Source organism: Lithobates pipiens, unplaced genomic scaffold (genome assembly GCF_037356315.1).
Source record: "Lithobates pipiens isolate NorthernLeopardFrog02 unplaced genomic scaffold, aLitPip1_a1.2 Scaffold_22, whole genome shotgun sequence".
NCBI classification, from domain to species: Eukaryota; Metazoa; Chordata; class Amphibia; order Anura; family Ranidae; genus Lithobates; species Lithobates pipiens.
Genome location: NW_027507784.1, coordinates 281,003,875 through 281,021,722, shown reverse-complemented (window position 1 = coordinate 281,021,722; position 17,848 = coordinate 281,003,875). Strand labels below are relative to the sequence as shown.

The 17,848-nt window shown below is 47.7% G+C and overlaps 1 protein-coding gene across 3 annotated transcripts in view; it reads right to left on the bottom strand.

The window, feature by feature from the left end:
• NSMCE1 (NSE1 component of SMC5/6 complex) overlaps positions 1–17,848 on the bottom strand; it is a 63,368-nt gene that overhangs the window by 32,530 nt on the left and 12,990 nt on the right. For all 3 annotated transcript variants that reach the window (XM_077449106.1, XM_077449107.1, XM_077449108.1), the window contains exon 3: positions 4,023–4,144. In XM_077449106.1, coding sequence (XP_077305232.1) covers positions 4,023–4,144 — 122 coding nt within the window. The remainder of the gene's footprint in view (positions 1–4,022; positions 4,145–17,848) is intronic.

The following is a 17,848-nucleotide window of genomic DNA, read 5'->3' as shown; positions in this document are numbered from 1 at the left end:
TTCGCTTCTGTGTGCGAGCTCACGGGGACAGGGGCGCTTTACTTTTTTTTTTTATTGTTAATTTTTTTTTATTTTTTTAGTTCGACACTTAAAAAAAAAAAAAAATAATAATAATGTAATGTAAACATCCCTTGTAATAGGAATATGGCATGATCGGACATATTTACAGTGAGATATGGGGTCAATAAGACCCCATATCTCACCTCTAGGCTGGGAATAAAAAAAAAAAAAAAAAAAAAAAGAAAACCATCCTTGCTTCCTACCCAGATCGGCGCCATTAATTTGAATACAGAGGCCGGGCATGACGTCATAACATCACGCCCGGCCTCCGAACGATCATAGATACTCCGGGGACAATCTGGTCCGCCGGAAATCTCTATGGTAACTTGCGGGGGCCAGCGGATCCTGTGACCGACTCACCGATGGAAGCGGTGAGTCGGTACAAGCACCGGAGGGCGGCGGGGGCGTCCCCTCCCGCCGCCCGTAAGAACAATCAAGCGGTGGAACAGCCGCTATGATCGTTCTTATGGGGCAGGGAATTGCCGGCTGAAAACGCCGATATCTGAATGATGTCTGTGGCCTCAGGCATCATTCAGATATAACCACCGAAAGCCCACGACGTCAATAGATGTAGTATGGGCGCCAAGTGGTTAAAAAAAAATATATATTATATATATATATATATATATATATATATATATAAAATCACATGCACACAAGTTTTCATAGCTTTTGCCATGACACTCAGAATTCAAAATGACACTTAAGACCGGGTTCACACCGGAGCGATGCGGGAACGCCGCGAATCCGCGGCGGTTTCCCGCATCGCATGCCTCCCGCCGGCAGTTCACACTGCCCTATGCGGACTGCTGGGAGTGTCAGTGAAATGTTAATGACACCCCCAGATCAGTCCGCATATCGCAGTGCGATCTGCAAACTCGGACAGGAATCGGATCGCATGGTGTGAACACCCATGCGATCCGATTCTGCTGCGGACCAAAAAAGGGTCCCGTGCGAGTTTGCGGCGGGTGCGATGCGAATTCAGCCATACTATCTGTATGGCTGAACTCGCATCGCACAGAGATCGGATGCGATTTGCACTGCAGTGCGGTGCGAATCACATCCGGTTCTCGCTGCCGCAGCGGTGTGAACCCAGCCTAAAATTGAGATGTTTCTACAACTTGATTAGAGTCCACCTGTGGTAAATTCAGTTGATTGGATATTTGGAAAGGCACACCTCTGTCTCTATAAAGGTCCCACAGTTAACATTTCATTTCAGAGCACAAACCAAGCAATTGTCTGTAGACCTCGGAGACAGGATTGTATTGAGGCGCAGATCTGGGGAGAGGTACAGAAACATTTCTGCAGCATTGAAGCAATGAGCACAGTAGCCCCCATCATCTGTAAGTGGAAGAAGTTTGGAACCACCAGGACTCTTCCTAGAGCGGGCCGCCCGACCAAACTGAGTGATTGGGGGAGAAGGGCCTTAGTCGGGGAGGTGACCAAGAACCTGATGGTCACTCTGACAGAGCTCCAGTGTTTCTCTATGGAGAGGAGAACTTTCCAGAGGAACAACTATCTCTGCAGCACTCCACCAATCAGGCCTGTATGTTAGAGTGGCTAGACGGAAGCCACTTCTCAGTAAAAGGCATATGATAGCCCACCTGGAGTTTGCCTAAATGCATCTAAAGGACTCTCAGACCATGAGAAACAAAATTCTCTGGGCTGATGAAACAAAGATTGAACTCTTTGGCATGAATGGCAAATGTCATGTCTGGAGGAAACCAGGCACTGCCAATACCATCCCTAGAGTGAAGCATGGTGGTGGCAGCATCATGCTGTGAGGATGTTTTTCAGTGGCAGGAACTCGAGAACTAGTCAGGATTGATAAAAAGATGAATGTAGCAATGTACAGAGATATCCTTGATTAAAACCAGCTCCAGAGCGCTCTGGACCTCAGACTACATAATTAAAAACTGTGGCTCCACAGTTTAATTAGAGCCCACTGGTAGTCTACAAACTATACCAATGCCCTAAAGCACACCTACAAATTTTGTTAAACATAGAGAATGCAGGCCACCCCCCTACCTCATCATCCTATTAGCCAGCAACACTTTCCATTATGGCGATGAGCAAAAAAGAAGGTGGTGGAGCCTGCAGGGAAGCTGATGCCTGCATTTTAATCCCGATGCCATTAAAGCTGACATACATGGATCGAATTTTAGTCAGTTCAGCAGGGACCGAATTTTGATCCATGTATGGGGTAGCTGGTTATACATATGTCAACCTATCGGGTTTTTCCCGAACGATCAGTGCCGCCGGCTATAGCCAGAAGGGCTCCCCGCTGGCAGAATACAGTGGGGGAACTGTTTTTTTTTTTTCATTCAACCCACTGGTTGAACAATTTTTTTTTTATCATATTATCAGTATTATAATACTGGCAGCTATGCTTTCAGTAATGAAGTCAAAACGAATACAATGGTACTTCTACATATTTTAAATCAACCGAACATTATCAAGCAATCTTTATAAGCCCATATATTGATCTGACGCTAATAACAATGGCCAAGTCTGCCCCATTCACTGAAGCAAAGCTGTTTAGTGTGTGGGCAACTATTAGTTTTGGCTGCACAGAGCTGTGGTGAGGAGGCAGTGTAATGAGCATTTCAGCGCATCACACCGTTGCATTTTTTGTCAGCTTTATTTGAAGCCCACAAAGTGACATTTCATTAACCACTACAGATCCGCGCTATTGCCAAATGACGGCATTAGCGCGGACCTACATTTCCGGGACTACGTCTATTGACGTCGTCCCGGTTACGAGCGGCCTGCGCGCCCCCTGAGGGGCGCGCTCTGTGATCGGCGAGTCCGTGAGACTCGCCTGATCACCGATCCGTGTAAGGGGTCGATCCCGACCCCTTATCATGTGATCAGCTGTCAGCCAATGACAGCTGATCATGTGATAGAACGGAGCCGGTAATCGGCTATTATTCCTCCTCGCGCTGACAGCGCGAGGAGAGAAAAAAAAAGCCGATCACGGCCATCAATACAAGGGACCACCTGCCACCTGCCTGTGCCCACCTGCCTCCCGCAGTGCCATCCTGAAGTAAAATAAAAGCAAAAGTAAGTGCCCCCCGTCAGTGCCCATAGTGCCCACAGTGCCACCCACAGTGCCACCCAATCTGCCTCAAAGGTGCTGCACCCCAGTGCCGCCCATCTGTGCCCAGCAGTGCCGCCCATCAGTGCCCAGCAGTGCCACCTATCAGAGCCACCTATCAGTGCCACCTATCAGTGCCCATCAGTCCCATCTATCTGTGGTACCTATCAGTGCCCATCCGTGCCACCCATCCGTGCCACTTATCCGTGCCACCCATCCGTGCCATCTTATCTGTGCCCATCTTTGCCCATCAGTGCCGCCTTATCTGTGCCCATCGGTGCCGCCTTATCTGTGCCTATTAGTGCCGCCTTAACTATGCCTATCAGTGCCCACCGGTGCAGCCTATCAGTGCCCACCAATGCAGCCCATCAGTGCCCACCAATGCAGCCCATCAGTGCCCACCAATGCAGCCCATCAGTGCCCACCAATGCAGCCCATCAGTGCCCACCAATGCAGCCCATCAGTGCCCACCAATGCAGCCTATCAGTGCCGCCTAATCAGCGCACTTCAATGAAGGAGAAAAATGACCCGTTTGCAAAATTTTATAACAAACTATTAAAACATGATTTTTTTTTTTTTTTGCATCTTTTTTTGTTTGTTTAGCAAAAAATAAAACTCCGAGCTGTAACTAAATACCACCAAAAGAAAGCTCTATTTGTGGGAAAAAAATGATAAAAATTTCATTTGGGTACAGTGTTGTATGACCGCGTAATTGTCACTCAAAGTGCATCAGCGCTGAAAGCTGAAAATTGGTCTGGGACTGAGGGGGGTTTAAGTGCCCAGTAAGCAAGTGGTTAATGTCCCCCGCAAAGCAACGCAGTTCATTGTTACATACGCAGTTCATTGTTACAAAAACGTTACATACCAGAGCATAGTATTTTTTTCCATCATTTTCATCAGTTCCTTTCCTTATCTGCATAAACACAGGCTGCAAATGTTTGTTGATGATAGACACAAAATCATCTAGCTTGTCATGCATATACAGGACTGAAAAACAAGAAATGTGCATGAAGCATCAAAAGTCTAAGTACAAAGTGATGTGTTTCCAAATGTACCAAACTCCTTAAAGTGTAAGCAAACCCCCCTATCGTTTTCAGCCAAGGAAGCTGCCATCTTTGCCTCTGTTTAATCTACAACTGCCATGATGCTGCACATGTGATCAGTTATGACAACAGCAATTGGATGGTTTGACAGTTTGGTTGAGAGCACAACCAATAGGAGTGTTACATTTCATACATAAAACCGTTTTATGGATAGGTTTACTTCCGCTTTAAAAGGAGTTCTATAATCACAGCACACACTTTACTTTTATAACATCAGTATTGTGATAGCAATACAGACAGTTATTTTGACAATACAGTATAAGCTTACTGAAAAATCGCCATGCATGTTTTGCTGCTTCTCTTCTTATTCCGTTGGTTTACTTTCAAATTCTAAGAACTACATACCTCATGGAACCTTGCAGCCTGCAAGCAGTGATTCCTGCACAGACTCCGTCTCCTGAAACTCCTCCTCTCCACACCTCTGTAGTTCAGGAGGCAGGCTCTCTGAATTCTGTGATATAGCAGTGCCTACCTACAGAGCATAGTGAATTTGTGCCGCAAGTAAATGTGTGAAAATTCTTCTACAAAGAAAAGTAACAAACGCCAATATTGTTCAGATTAATAGGAGTATGCAAGAAAGAATTGAAATTCTTTCTTGCAGTTTACAAATCACCCCTCTGTAGCTCAGTAAGATTCTAATAGCTGATGAGATCTCCGAGATCTCTGCTGGACAGAATGGATGGTGTGAAATGGCTAGTTTGCTGCCTAAAACGTGAATGTTTTTAGATACAGATAGATTTTACTTCTTGCTAAAGCCCAAGATTTTACTTTTGAATCCCAATCAAAAAAATCAGACCCAGATAAATGTATTTACAAGTGAAAACTTGGACTAACATTTTTTAACCCCTAACCGATGCACATACGTAGTGGGAATCTCAGCACCGAGACTGAACTCCGGGTCTCGTACAAACTATCGGAGGATAGTAGGACTGGCTCTCGCTCACTTGATTGCTGTGAAAGCCTGTGAATGGCTGTCACTAAGATCAGTCACTGTACAGCTCACCCCTGTTGTTCACTCTAACCTCTTGAATGAAAGAGATACAGTGTATCTTTTTCTATTTTTCAGAGGAAAAGATTGTAAACCAAAAAAAAATTAAAATAAAAGAAGTTGTTTAACCACTTGAGATCCGCGCTATAGCCAAATGACGGCTACAGCGCGGATCTCCTTTGCCGGGACTACGTCTATTGACGTCGTCCCGTGCACGAGCGGCCTGCGCCCCCCCTGGAGGGGCGCGCGCGGCGCGCTCTGTGATCGGCGAGTCCATGAGACTCGCCTAATCACCGATCCGTGCAAGGGGTCGATCCCGACCCCTTATCACGTGATCAGCTGTCAGCCAATGACAGCTGATCATGTGATATATTGGAGCCGGTAATCGGCTATTATTCCTCCTCGCGCTGACAGCGCGAGGAGAAAAAAAAAAGCCGATCACCGGCGCCCGTGATCGGGACATCAGTCCCGATCACGGCCAGCCCTGCTAGTGCCCACCTGCCCCCTGCAGTGCCAAATGTTTAAAAAGTGCCCCCCAGCAGTGCCCACAGTGCCCCCCAGCAGTGCCCACAGTGCCACCCAGCAGTGCCCACAATCTGCCTCAAAGGTGCTGCACCCCAGTGCCACTTATCCATGCCCATCAGTGTCATCTACCAGTGCTCAGCAGTGCCGCCCATCAGTGCCCAGCAGTGCCACCTATCAGTGCCACCCATCAGTGCCCATCAGTCCCATCTATCAGTGGTACCTATCAGTACCCATCCGTGCCCATCTTTGCCCATCAGTGCCGCCTTATCTGTGCCCATCGGTGCTGCCTTATCTGTGCCTATTAGTGCCGCCTTAACTATGCCTATCAGTGCCCACCAGTGCAACCTATCAGTGCCCACCAATGCAGCCCATCAGTGCCCACCAGTGCAGCCTATCAGTGCCGCCTAATCAGCGCACTTCAATGAAGGAGAAAAATTACCCGTTTGCAAAATTTTATAACAAACTATTAAACATGATTTTAGAGTAGAGAGTGTCTAGCTTGTATAACAGTGTAAATTTGCTGTCCCCTCAAAATAACACAACACACAGCCATTAATGTCTAAACCACTGGCAACAAAAGTGAGTACACCCCTAAGTGAAAATGTCCAAATCGGGCTCAAAGTGTCATTATTTTGTGTGGCCACCATTAATTTCCAGCACTGCCTTAACCCTCTTGGCATGGAGTTCACCAGAGCTTCACAAGTTGGCACTGGAGTCCTCTTCCACTCCTCCATGACAACATCACGAGCTGGTAGATGTTAGAGACCTTGCGCTCCTCCACCTTCTGTTTGAGTATGCCCCACAGATGCTTAATAGGGTTTAGGTCTGGAAGCATGCTTGGTCAATCTATCGCCTCTATCCTCAGATTATTTAGCAAGGCAATGGTCATCTTGGAGGTGTGTTTGGGGCCCAGTCTCCAAAGGGAGGGGATCATGCTCTGCTTCAGTATGTCACAGTACATGTTGGCATTCATGGTTCCCTCAATGAACTGTATCTCCCCAGTGCCAGCAACATTAATGCAGCCCCAGACCATGACACTCCCACCACCATGCTTGAATGTAGGCAAAACACATTTGTCTTTGTACTCTTCACCTGGTTGCCGCCTCACACCTTTGACACCATCTGAATCAAATAAGGTTATCTTGGTCTCATCAGACCACAGGACATGGTTCCAGTAATCCATGTCCTTAGTCTGCTTGTCTTCAGCAAACTGTTTGCAGGCTTTCTTGTGCATCATCTTTAGAAGAGGCTTCCTTCTGGGGTGACAGCCATGCAGACCAATTTGATGCAGTGTGTGGCGTATGGTCTGAGCACTGACAATGCTGACCTTCCCACCCCTTCAACCTCTGCAGCTATGCTGGCAGCACTCAAACGACTATTTCCGAAAGACAACCTCTGGATATGACGCTGAGCATGTGCACTCAACTTATTTGGTAGATTATGGTGAGGCCTGTTCTGAATGGAACCTGTCCTGTTAAACCACTGTATGGTCATGGCCACCATGCTGCAGCTCAGTTTTAGGGTCTTGGCAATCTTGTTATAGCCTAGGCCAGTGATGGCGAACCTTGGCACCCCAGATGTTTTGGAACTACATTTCCCATGATGCCTATGCACTCTGCAGTGTAGTGGAGCATCATGGGAAATGTAGTTTCAAAACATCTGGGGTGCCAAGGTTTGCCATCACTGGCCTAGGCCATCTTTATGTAGAGCAACAATTTTTTTCTTCAGTTCTTCGCCATGAGGTGCCATGTTGAAATTCCAGTGACCAGTATGAGAGAGTGAGAGCGATAACACCAAATTTAACACACCTTCTCCCCATTCACCCCTGAGACCTTGTAACACTAATGAGTCACATGACACCGGGGAGGGAAAATGGCTAATTGGGCCCAATTTGAACATTTTCACTTAGGGGTGTACTCACCTTTGTTGCTAGCGGGTTAGACACTAAAGGCTGTGTGTTGAGTTATTTTGAGGGGACAGCAAATTTACACTGTTATATAAGCTGTACACGCACTACTTTACATTGTAGTAAAGTTTAACTTTTTCAGTGTTGTCACATGAGGGATGTACTCACTTTTGTGAGATAATGTAGCTAGATTAAGGTTTGATCTAGGCCAGGGGAAATGCATTAACATTCACAGAGGTCTGATTAGTAAAATATTTCTCTAGGAGAGGTGCGAACTGCATGTTTGTGTAACTCAGGTCCTTCACATCACAGAACCCTTCCTTTATTTCACAATCCTTTTCTTACATCGGTATCTTCAGTCCCTCTGCATATCACAATCCCCCTTCAAATTACAGCTTCCCCTTCACAGCAGTGTTCTGAACTAGGGGTGCACCAAATGGGTTTTTCGGTGCCGAAACCGATACCGAAAATGAAAAATACACTAGGCCGAAAACCGAAACAGCACAGATACCTACGAAACATATTTAAAAAAATAGGATTTTTGTACTCACCGTAAAATCCGTTTCTTTGTAATTCACTGACCGACACAGCTCCTCTCTGTAACTAAATGGGTTGTATAGCCTGCCATTAGGAGAACTAGGCACAATTGTTACACAATACACAAAACTTTTAATTCCGCCCCAGGGGGGCAGACCTTGTGCTATCAACCCTCCTCACTGCTCCCAGCAGCTTCAGTACGTCAACAAGCAGTAGAACGTAGAAAAAAGGAGGGGTGGGTGCTGTGTCTGTCTGGGAATTACAGAGAAAAGGATTTTACAGTGAGTACAAAAATCCTATTTTCTCTTATATTCACCGACCGACACAGCTCCTCTCTGTAACTAAATGGGACGTCCCTAAACAGTGCCAAACGAGGGGTTGGAAAAAACAGCATAAAAACTTCATCCATCGTGGCAAGTGGGAACTAGTGAAGCTAAACCCACAAAAAAACAGCAGTGTGTGGAAAAACTCCACCATATAACCGGGCATCCTCAACAGGAGTGATCCCCAAGACCGCAACATTGCGGAAGTAATGCAACAGTGCATCAACAAAACAGTACTGCGTTTTTATCGAAAAACCAGGAAAAAAAACTCAATTGCAACTACACAGCCACCTGCAAAACTTTGCGGCCAAAAGAGGCATCAGCCGATGCACTGACGTCTACCTTGTAGAACTTGGTAAACGTATGGACAGACGACCAGGTCGCCGCCTTACACACCTGAGCGACAGGCGCTTGGTGTCGGAAAGCCCAAGACGTTCCGATTGCTCTTGTAGAGTGGGCAGTGACTGGAAAGGGGGGCACCTGCAGCTTCAAGGCGTAGGCTTGTACTACAATCTGTCTGATCCACCTGGAAATGGTGGCCGACGAGACCGCCATGCCTTTCTTAGGACCAGCCACCGAAACAAACAGTGAGCCTGACTTCCGAAAGGGGGCTGTGACAGAAAAGTACACCTTCAGAGCCCTAACCACATGGAGAGCGTAAAGGGCCACCTCCTTGGGGTGCTTCGGCTTAGGACACAACGATGATAATACAATGTCTTCATTGATATGAAAGCCAAAACCACCTTTGGTAGAAAGGACGGTTGCGGACGCGACACCACCTTATCCCTGTGGATGACCAGATTAGGCGACTTGCATGACAAGACAGCCAATTCCGAAACCCTCCTGGCCGATGTGATGGGCACTAGAAAGACTGCTTGACTGAAAGGGTCAACAAGGGAATCTCCCTGATATTCTCAAACAGCGGCTTTTGAAGCACCGACAACACCAGGTTCAAATCCCACGGAAGTAACGGAGGATACACCGGAGGGACAGCCAGAGCTGAAATTTGCCCCTTGATGGTGCTCAACACCAACTTCTGGTCTACACCTTGCTGAAGAAACAGCAGAATCCTGGATATAGAGAAAGGGTGGCATCCGCGCTCGCTTTCTCCTCACACATGGGGATATAGGCCTTCCAAGTACGATGGTATATCTTCCTGGAAGAAGATTTCCGCGCCCTCAACATAGTTGGAATCACCGAATCTGACAGACCCCGGCTTTCAGCAGCCATGCTGTTAAAGCCAGCGATCGTGAAGCAGGGTGAAATATCAGACCTTGAGATAGGAGGTCCTCTCGCAACAGCAGTCACCAGGGAGCGTCTGCCACCAGACGCACCAGGTCTGCATACCAGGGCCGCTGAGGCCAATCTTGGGCAACCAGAATTACTGGGATCTCCTCAGCTTCCACTCTGCGCAGCAGGCGTGGCAACAGCTTTAGTGGAGGAAAGGCGTAGATCAGCTGGTACTGACTCACGGAGCCACCAGCGCGTCTGACGCGTCTGCCCACGGATCTCTGGTGGTGGACACAAATCTTGGTACCTTCCAATTGAGACGGGAGGCCAATAGATCCACATCCGGTGTGCCCCTTCAGATGCAATTCCCATTCTCCTGGGTCCAGCATCTGTCGACTCAGATAGTCCACCTGCCAATTTTCCACCCCTGGGATGTAAATGGCGTACAGAAGTATGTGAGCGACCTCCCGAGCAGCGGCTGAACTTCTTGTGCCCCCTTGGTGATTTATGTATGCCACAGCCGTGGCGTTGTCGGACTGTATCCTGATCAGACGCCCTTGAAGACTCATTGACCATGTGTGGAGGCACAGCCTGACCGCTCTCAATTCAAGCAGATTGATCAGCAACTTTGATTCCTCCACCGACCAGAGGCCCTGAGCCGACTGAATCCCCATCACTCCCCCCCCCCCCCCCAAGCCGGACAGACTGGCGTCCGTAGTGATCACCGTCCATGTCAGAGGAAGGTTCGATTTTCCGGACTGAATCACCAGGGACCTCAACCACCAGATCAGGGAGTCCCTGACTGATTGACTCACCTGGATCTGCCGATTCAGGGACAACTGAGATTTGTCCCACTTCGTCAAAATCTCCTTCTGCAGGACTCTGGTCAGGAACTGGGCATAAGGTACCGCCTCGAAGGAGGCTACCATGAGCCCCAGTACTCGCATGCAAAAGCGTAGCGACGACCACTTGCGGCTCATCAGTAGATTGACCGCCAATCCGAGAGTCATCAATTTGTCTGAGGTGAGAAAAACCCTCGCTGCCCTGGAGTCCACCAGGTACCCCAGACGCTGAGTCGGTACGACCACCAACTTCTTTAGGTTCAACAGCCACCCAAATTCTTGAGTCTGCAAGGTGATCGCCACATCCTCCTCCAATTCTGAGGCGGAAGATGCTCTCAGGAGATCGTCTAGGTAACCCACAATCGCAATCCCGCGTTGCCTCAGCAACGCCAATACTGGAGCCAGTACTTTGGTAAAGACTCGGGGGCTGATGCCAGGCCAAAAGGAAGAGCCACAAACTGGCAGTGGGCTTCCCCGACTGCCAAACGCAGAAATTTGAAAGCAAATGGGTATGTGCAGGTAACGCCAGGAAGTTCCCTTGATGGAGTGCAGCGACTACTGAGCAAACTGATTCCATTCTGAACCTCTGCACTTTTACAAAGTGATTGAGGGCCTTCAAGTCCAAGATTGGACGTACCCCTTCCTTCTTGGGAACCACAAACAGATTTGGAGTAGAACCCCTGGAAGAGTTCCGATTCCGGAACAGGTACAATCACCCCGATTCAGCAAGTCCCTAACAGGGCCTCTCAGCGAACCGGGGACACGGGTGCAAACTCCCGAAGACGACCCCCCACCCGAAAAGTGGGTGGGGGCAAACCTTCATGCAGTAGCACTTTTGTTCGCAGGCTTGGTAGGCTTGCGGTTCCAGGGACGCTTCTGACCATCCGTGGGCTGGGGGCGTTTTGCCAAAGCACCGGGCTGACGAAAAAGCTGCTTGTGAGCGGAAAAAGAGGGCCCTTGCCTGCGGAAAGGCTCCTTAGCCTTCCTGGCCTGTGGGAATAGTGTACTCTTACCACCAGTGGCATTTTTAGTAATGTCATGCAACGAGGCTCCAAAGAGCCGCTCGCCAAGGAAGGAAAGATCAGTCAGGGCTTTCTTGGATGCCTGGTCAGCAGACCAGCATTTCAACCAAATGAGGCACCTCAGCACCACAGCTGAAACTGAAGCCTTGGATAACAGAGGGAGAGTATCCAGGGCCACGTCACAAACGTACTTAAGGCCTTGCACTAGTTGGTCTGCTAGCTCCATGCAGACAGGGGAGGCGTTCTGCTCTCCCAATTCGTGGTGCAAAAGTTTTGCCCACTCCGTCAGTGTCTGCGACACCAGTGAGGATGCCAGTACAGGTCGCACGGCTGACCCCACAACCGTAAACAAGGAACGAGCCACCGTCTCTGCCTTCCTGTCCTTGGGATCTTTGAATGCAGGAGTCCCCTCAACCAGGATCGTGGTTACTTTATTTAACCTAGATACAGGGGGGTCCACGACCGGAGGAGCCGACCACTTTTTGAGAAGGCTATCCTCAAAGGGGTAACGCACTGTCAAATTTTTGGGGACCGAAAACCCCATTCCCTGTAGATGAATTTGTCAAAATAAGTCAAATATGGGAACACCTTAGGTGAACGTGCTGGCTTGCAGGACCCAAAAGGGACCGGTACATCAGCAGAGGAATCCGCTGGCTCCTGAATCTTCAGGGTATCACGCACAGCTGTGATAAGTGCTCCAACAAGCGCTCTGTCGCGCCCGGACGGGGAATAGTCCTCACTGTCCGAATGGTCCTGGCCAGCCACGTCTGATAGGTCAGAGCAGGGGTCACCAGCTGTAGCAGGGCCAGAGTCTGCATCAGAGCTCTCCCCAGAGGACGGAGGGGGGGTCAGGCCGCCGGACAGCGACATGGGGTGACAGAACAAAAAATAAAAATGTGCTGCCTACCTACAGCCAGAACAACCTCCACAAACACCATTTGGGACCCCCCAGACCAGGACCAACGCCAGCCGCACAAAGCCCCCACAGGTGAGAAAACAGCGAACCCACACACACACCGCCCGCAGCGCATGCAGCCACCCCCCTCAGAGGGGGGAAGGAGGGGTGATAGGGACTTGGGAGAGAAGATAGGGAGGTGAGGTGGCCCCCGAATCGACCCCCCAGGGAATGCCCAGCCGCTCACCCCACCGAGGCAGGGAGAGCCGTACTTACCAGTCCTGAAGAGCTGGGAGACATTCCATCACAGACCTACTCCTGCACAGTTACAGGGTAGCTGTTGGCCCAGTATACTGTGATCCAGACAGCAGTAGCCCGGTCATATGTATACCCCGGAGCATTGAAGCTCACCGACCACCTCTGGAGCTGAGGCATGTCGTGGCCTGCCGAGCCTTAGCTGCAGCCTGCTCACACTCGATGGCCGGACTGGGGAGACTACAAGGATATCATTAACCAGCCTGTCACCCAGCCGGCAGTTGATGAAAGATCCTGAGATCTTCTATATTGCTCAAAAAGCAGCAAAAACATGGACCGAGAGGGCCCGCATGGTTCCTAGGTCATTCTCCTTAATAGGCAAAAAAAAAAACTGAAGCTGCTGGGAGCAGTGAGGAGGGTTGATAGCACAGGGTCCACCCCCCTGGGGCGGGATTAAAAGTTCTGTGTATTGTGTAAACTATTTTGCCTAGTTCTCCTAATGGCAGGCTATACAACCCATTTAGTTACAGAGAGGAGCTGTGTCGGTCGGCGAATATAAGAGAAAAATATTTTTATACAGGAGATGGTCAGAGACTGGGGACATGGTACAGGAGATGGTCAGAGACTGGGGACATGGTACAGGAGATGATCAGACTGGGGACATGGTACAGGAGATGGTCAGAAACTGCACACATGATACAAGAGATCAATGCAGCCTCACCAGTGCCCCTCAGATGCAGCCAGCCAGTGTCCCCATTGCAGCCAGCATGTCCCCCATTGCAGCCAGCCTGTGAAGGTAAGAGGAAAGCCACCTCCGCCGCCGCCTGTTTGATCACAGCGCCGGGAACATCACAGCTTTCATTTCAATAGCTGTGTGTTCCCGGCCACGCGTCGTCACACACAGCCCCTCCCCATTGTCCGGGCACTTTGATAGACAGATCATCCATCCAATCCTGAGATTGCATTACAATACCCTGCAGCTCTGTTCCCCCCTTCTCATCAAAACCCCCTGCAGCTCTGTCCTCCCCCCCTCTTTCATGGCCCAGTGTCACGGTCCCTACCATGTCTTTTAGATGGCCCGGCGTGGTCACGTCCCAAGTGGCTCTAAGTGGTATTGAACTAATGACTGTTTGTTCTTGCTCCTGTTTCTTTACCTCTGAGCCACACCTCAGTTCTATTCTGCCTTCTTTCCAGCCATGCCTAGTTTTGCATAAAGTACTGTGGGCAATTCTGTTTGTACCTGTCATTCTTGGATCAGCTGTGGCAGGTTACTCAATTAGCTGGGTATAAAACCCTGTCTCACTCTGAAGGCTGGGTCAGTTCATTGTCTTTTGTCACCAAAAGGTACCTGTGTTCCTGTTTTCAAGTTACAGTGTTCCAAGACTGACCCCGGCTTCTGACCCTAGCTCGTATATCGTTTATGCTGACTTCTGGAATCCCGGACAACGGCTTTACTTCGACGATCCCTTGGCTTTTCCTATCAAGCCCCCGTGCACAGATTCACAGCCCAGGTAGCTTACCTCTTTGCTACCGTGGGCTGTGTGTATTTGCAAGGGTGAACGTACATCTCTGCACCATGGACTTCAACCTAGGTAAGCCCTCACACACAGCTCGGCCCGTTCCTACCTTAAGCCGGCCATAGACAGTTTGAATCTCGGCTGGTTCAGCAGGGACCGTCTTAGACTCAAACCATGTTTGGGCAGGCTGACTGTAACCAAGTTAATCGATCAACTTGGGTACAACCAGCCTGCTCGCGTTTTCATACAATTATTGCCAGCAGCTGAAAAAAAAAAAAATTGCAACTTTCTTTCCTGCCACCCATGGTAGCAGGAAAGAAAATTGCACTATACAGAGTAAACCAAAAATGTTTTTTTGTGCGTTGCGCTGCTGGATTATATATGTCCAGGATGGGGGGAGGGGGGGAAAAGGGGGGAGGTTTGTGGGGAAAAAACTGAAAAAACGGAGGGGAGAACAATGGGATGGGGAAATGGGGGTATCTGCTGTGGTTTTTGGTGTATAACAGATTTAGGGTTTCAGATCTGCTGGTCCACAGAATTTTGGCAGTTCTTAGTGAATATGGCAGAAAATATGGCAGATGATAGTCAATCGGTAGCTGGCAGGTTTTTGATACAGAATCATAGGTTATGGTCAATAGTCAATAGTTATAAGGATAGCCATAGGAAAAGGAGGATTTCTTAGCACAAGCAGGTAGGCAGCATGTTCAAGGGTAGAAGGCACCTTTAAAAGATATAAAAACAGAAGAAAAACAGCGCCAACCAAAGTGCAGTATTTTAGATCACAGGTATTTATTTGAAAAGTAGTACACTCACTCTCTATCGGAATGTTTCAGGCACATCACGTTTTACGTGTAGGAAAAGCTTTTGGGGGACATCACAGGGCTCCCGGGGAGAAGCGGTTCCTCTTTCAGCTGTTTCTTTCGTCCGGTGGTTCCCAGCGTCTCACGGCCCGGTGTCGCAGCGTCAGGGAGGTCCGTTCGTTGGTCGTGCGGGGTCGCGCTGTGATGATGTTCGTTGCACGCGTTCGGAGCATGCATGCTCCTTCCTCAGGCATATCGACCACCATATTGGAAGTGGTCAAATAGGGAGAAGGCAGTTCTGATTGGTCCATCAGGTTTGGGTGCCACCCTCTGTGGGGCGGGGTTATTTCAGCCAGGTCCTAGTGTTAGTAGGCTATGTGTTGCAGGCTGGCTGCATATCATTGTGCGTGTACCTATGTAGAGGACTTGGTCATTGTGAAAAAACCTTTTTAGGAGTGGTATATTTGTGAAATAAAAAAGTTTTATTTATGAATATATGGGTAAAAAATAATGTGGGTAAAAAATAAAAATAAAAATAATAGTAAAAAATTATAAAAGATGGAATTTTTATTATTAAAAGCAAGGGAAATTTATACGAAATCTCACAGTAAAACGCTTTTTCAATATCAAATCCAACAAAGAAAATCCCATCAATACCATAGAATCCAGTGTGAATAATACTTCCCCTTTATGTACAAAAAATGCAGATCAAGATGATCCTTGCCTAGCCATTTTGGAAGAATTATACAATATGAATGAAGACCCTGCCACCACCACCAGTCTCTCAGACACTTCATTTGTTACACACTATCAGTTAGATTCCCCCCCAGTGAAACATACCCCATTTAGGCCCAAATCCATATTCAACCCCAGCCAGGCCAAAGGCCCATACATACAAAGTTTCTACCAGGTTGTTTATGCAGATATAAAACGTCTTTGTAAACTTAAGCCCACCTCTCCCTTACAGCACTACAGGAACAACCTCACTCCCCAAGAAACTCGGGCCCTTCAGAATTTAACAAAAAACAACTCCATTGTCATCAAAACAGCGGACAAAGGAGGTGGTGTAGTAATCCAGAATTACGATGACTATATAAACGAAGCCAACAGACTACTTTCTGATAATAATACATATAAACCCTTAAAAAGTGACCCGCCCCCCCTCTTCTCTCTAGAAGCTGAAGCACTCATAAAACAAGCCCTTAGGGACAAAATTATCACAAAAGCAGAAGCTTCTTTCCTATCAAAAACTAGGGATGCACCGAAATTTCGGCCGCCGAAACATATCGGCCGAAAATGGCCTTTTCGGCATTTTGCCGAAAGAGAATTCTTGCCGATAATGGCGCCGAAAATCGCGCATGCGCAGTAGCGGTGGGAGAAACTTCGGATGACATCACTCGTTCTGTGGGCGGCTTGCACGTTCCTCGCGGATAAGACGCCGCACTCGTAAGCACGTTCCCTGCTGAGACGCTGGCACCTTCCCCGCGGACGCTCCTCGTGCTTGTGAGACGCTGCTGGGACCCGAGAGACGCTGCTGGGACCCGAGAGACGCTGCTGGGACCCGAGACGGCTTCATAGAGGGCTGCACATACTGAAGTACAACAGTGGGCACTGTCCCTCCTGGATGGCTACCATTACTACTATTCGCCGGTGAGCAATGCATTGCCTTTTTGCCTTAAACTGCCAAACAATCCAACTAATTTATTTTACTATACTACTGAAACTGTCATAGCAGTCAAACAACATGTATTACTTACGCCTTTGTGCCTTTTGTGCCATGCAGTATGGTATTAATGAAATGTCTTACAGTACATCGTGATGTAGCAAAAAAAAAAAAAAAAAAAGTAAACTGATTTGAAATGGAATGGCATGCTATTTATTATTCTGTAGTACTAGTATACTATAAAATGTATGCCCTTGTTGTCATTGAATTTGTCATTTGATATAGTATAGCACACTGACATGACATGATTTTTTTAAAACATGACAGTACGCAATATAATATATTATATTTAACAACTATATATATATATTATATATTTTATTGTACAACAACAAGCACATGAAGTTATAGTATTATATTATACTGCAGAATAGCGCCCAAAAAATTAAATATAGCATGAAATTGCAATTGCAATTTGCATGCAAGCAATCCATTCCATTTGCAATGAAATTTAATCAGTGCAATTATATTATCTTTTGGTACAAGTCAGGAGATATACTGCAGTGCAGACATATTAACTACCTTGCATGGCAAGAGCTGCAGCGTTTAAAAAAAAAAGTGATAGTTTGTTATTTTTTAAAGCTGCCTCCTGGGGTATAGCTTTAAAATTAATTTCGTCCGTTTTTTTCTTTTCCCCCTCAGATTTCACTCCCACTATAGATCATTCTATGCTATTATTCTGCGCTACCAGAAAAGGTGGACCATGTCTGCAGTGTGGAAATATTTTAAAGTTTCTGATAAAGACCCCAAATTTGCAATCTGTAGTCTTTGCTCAGCAGAAATTTCAAGAGGGGGTACAGTGCCAAGGCATTTTTCAACAACAGGTTTGATACACCATCTGAAAACACGACATCCAGTTCAGCATTCAGATTACAAGAAAACAGTGCATCTTCCAAAAAGTGACTCAGGCTCAACACCATCTGTGGCCACGGTCTTTGAAAAGGTTAAAAAATTTGCAAGTGACAGTCCCAAAGCTCGTGCCATAACAGATAAAATTATGGAATTTATTGCATTAGACGACCAGC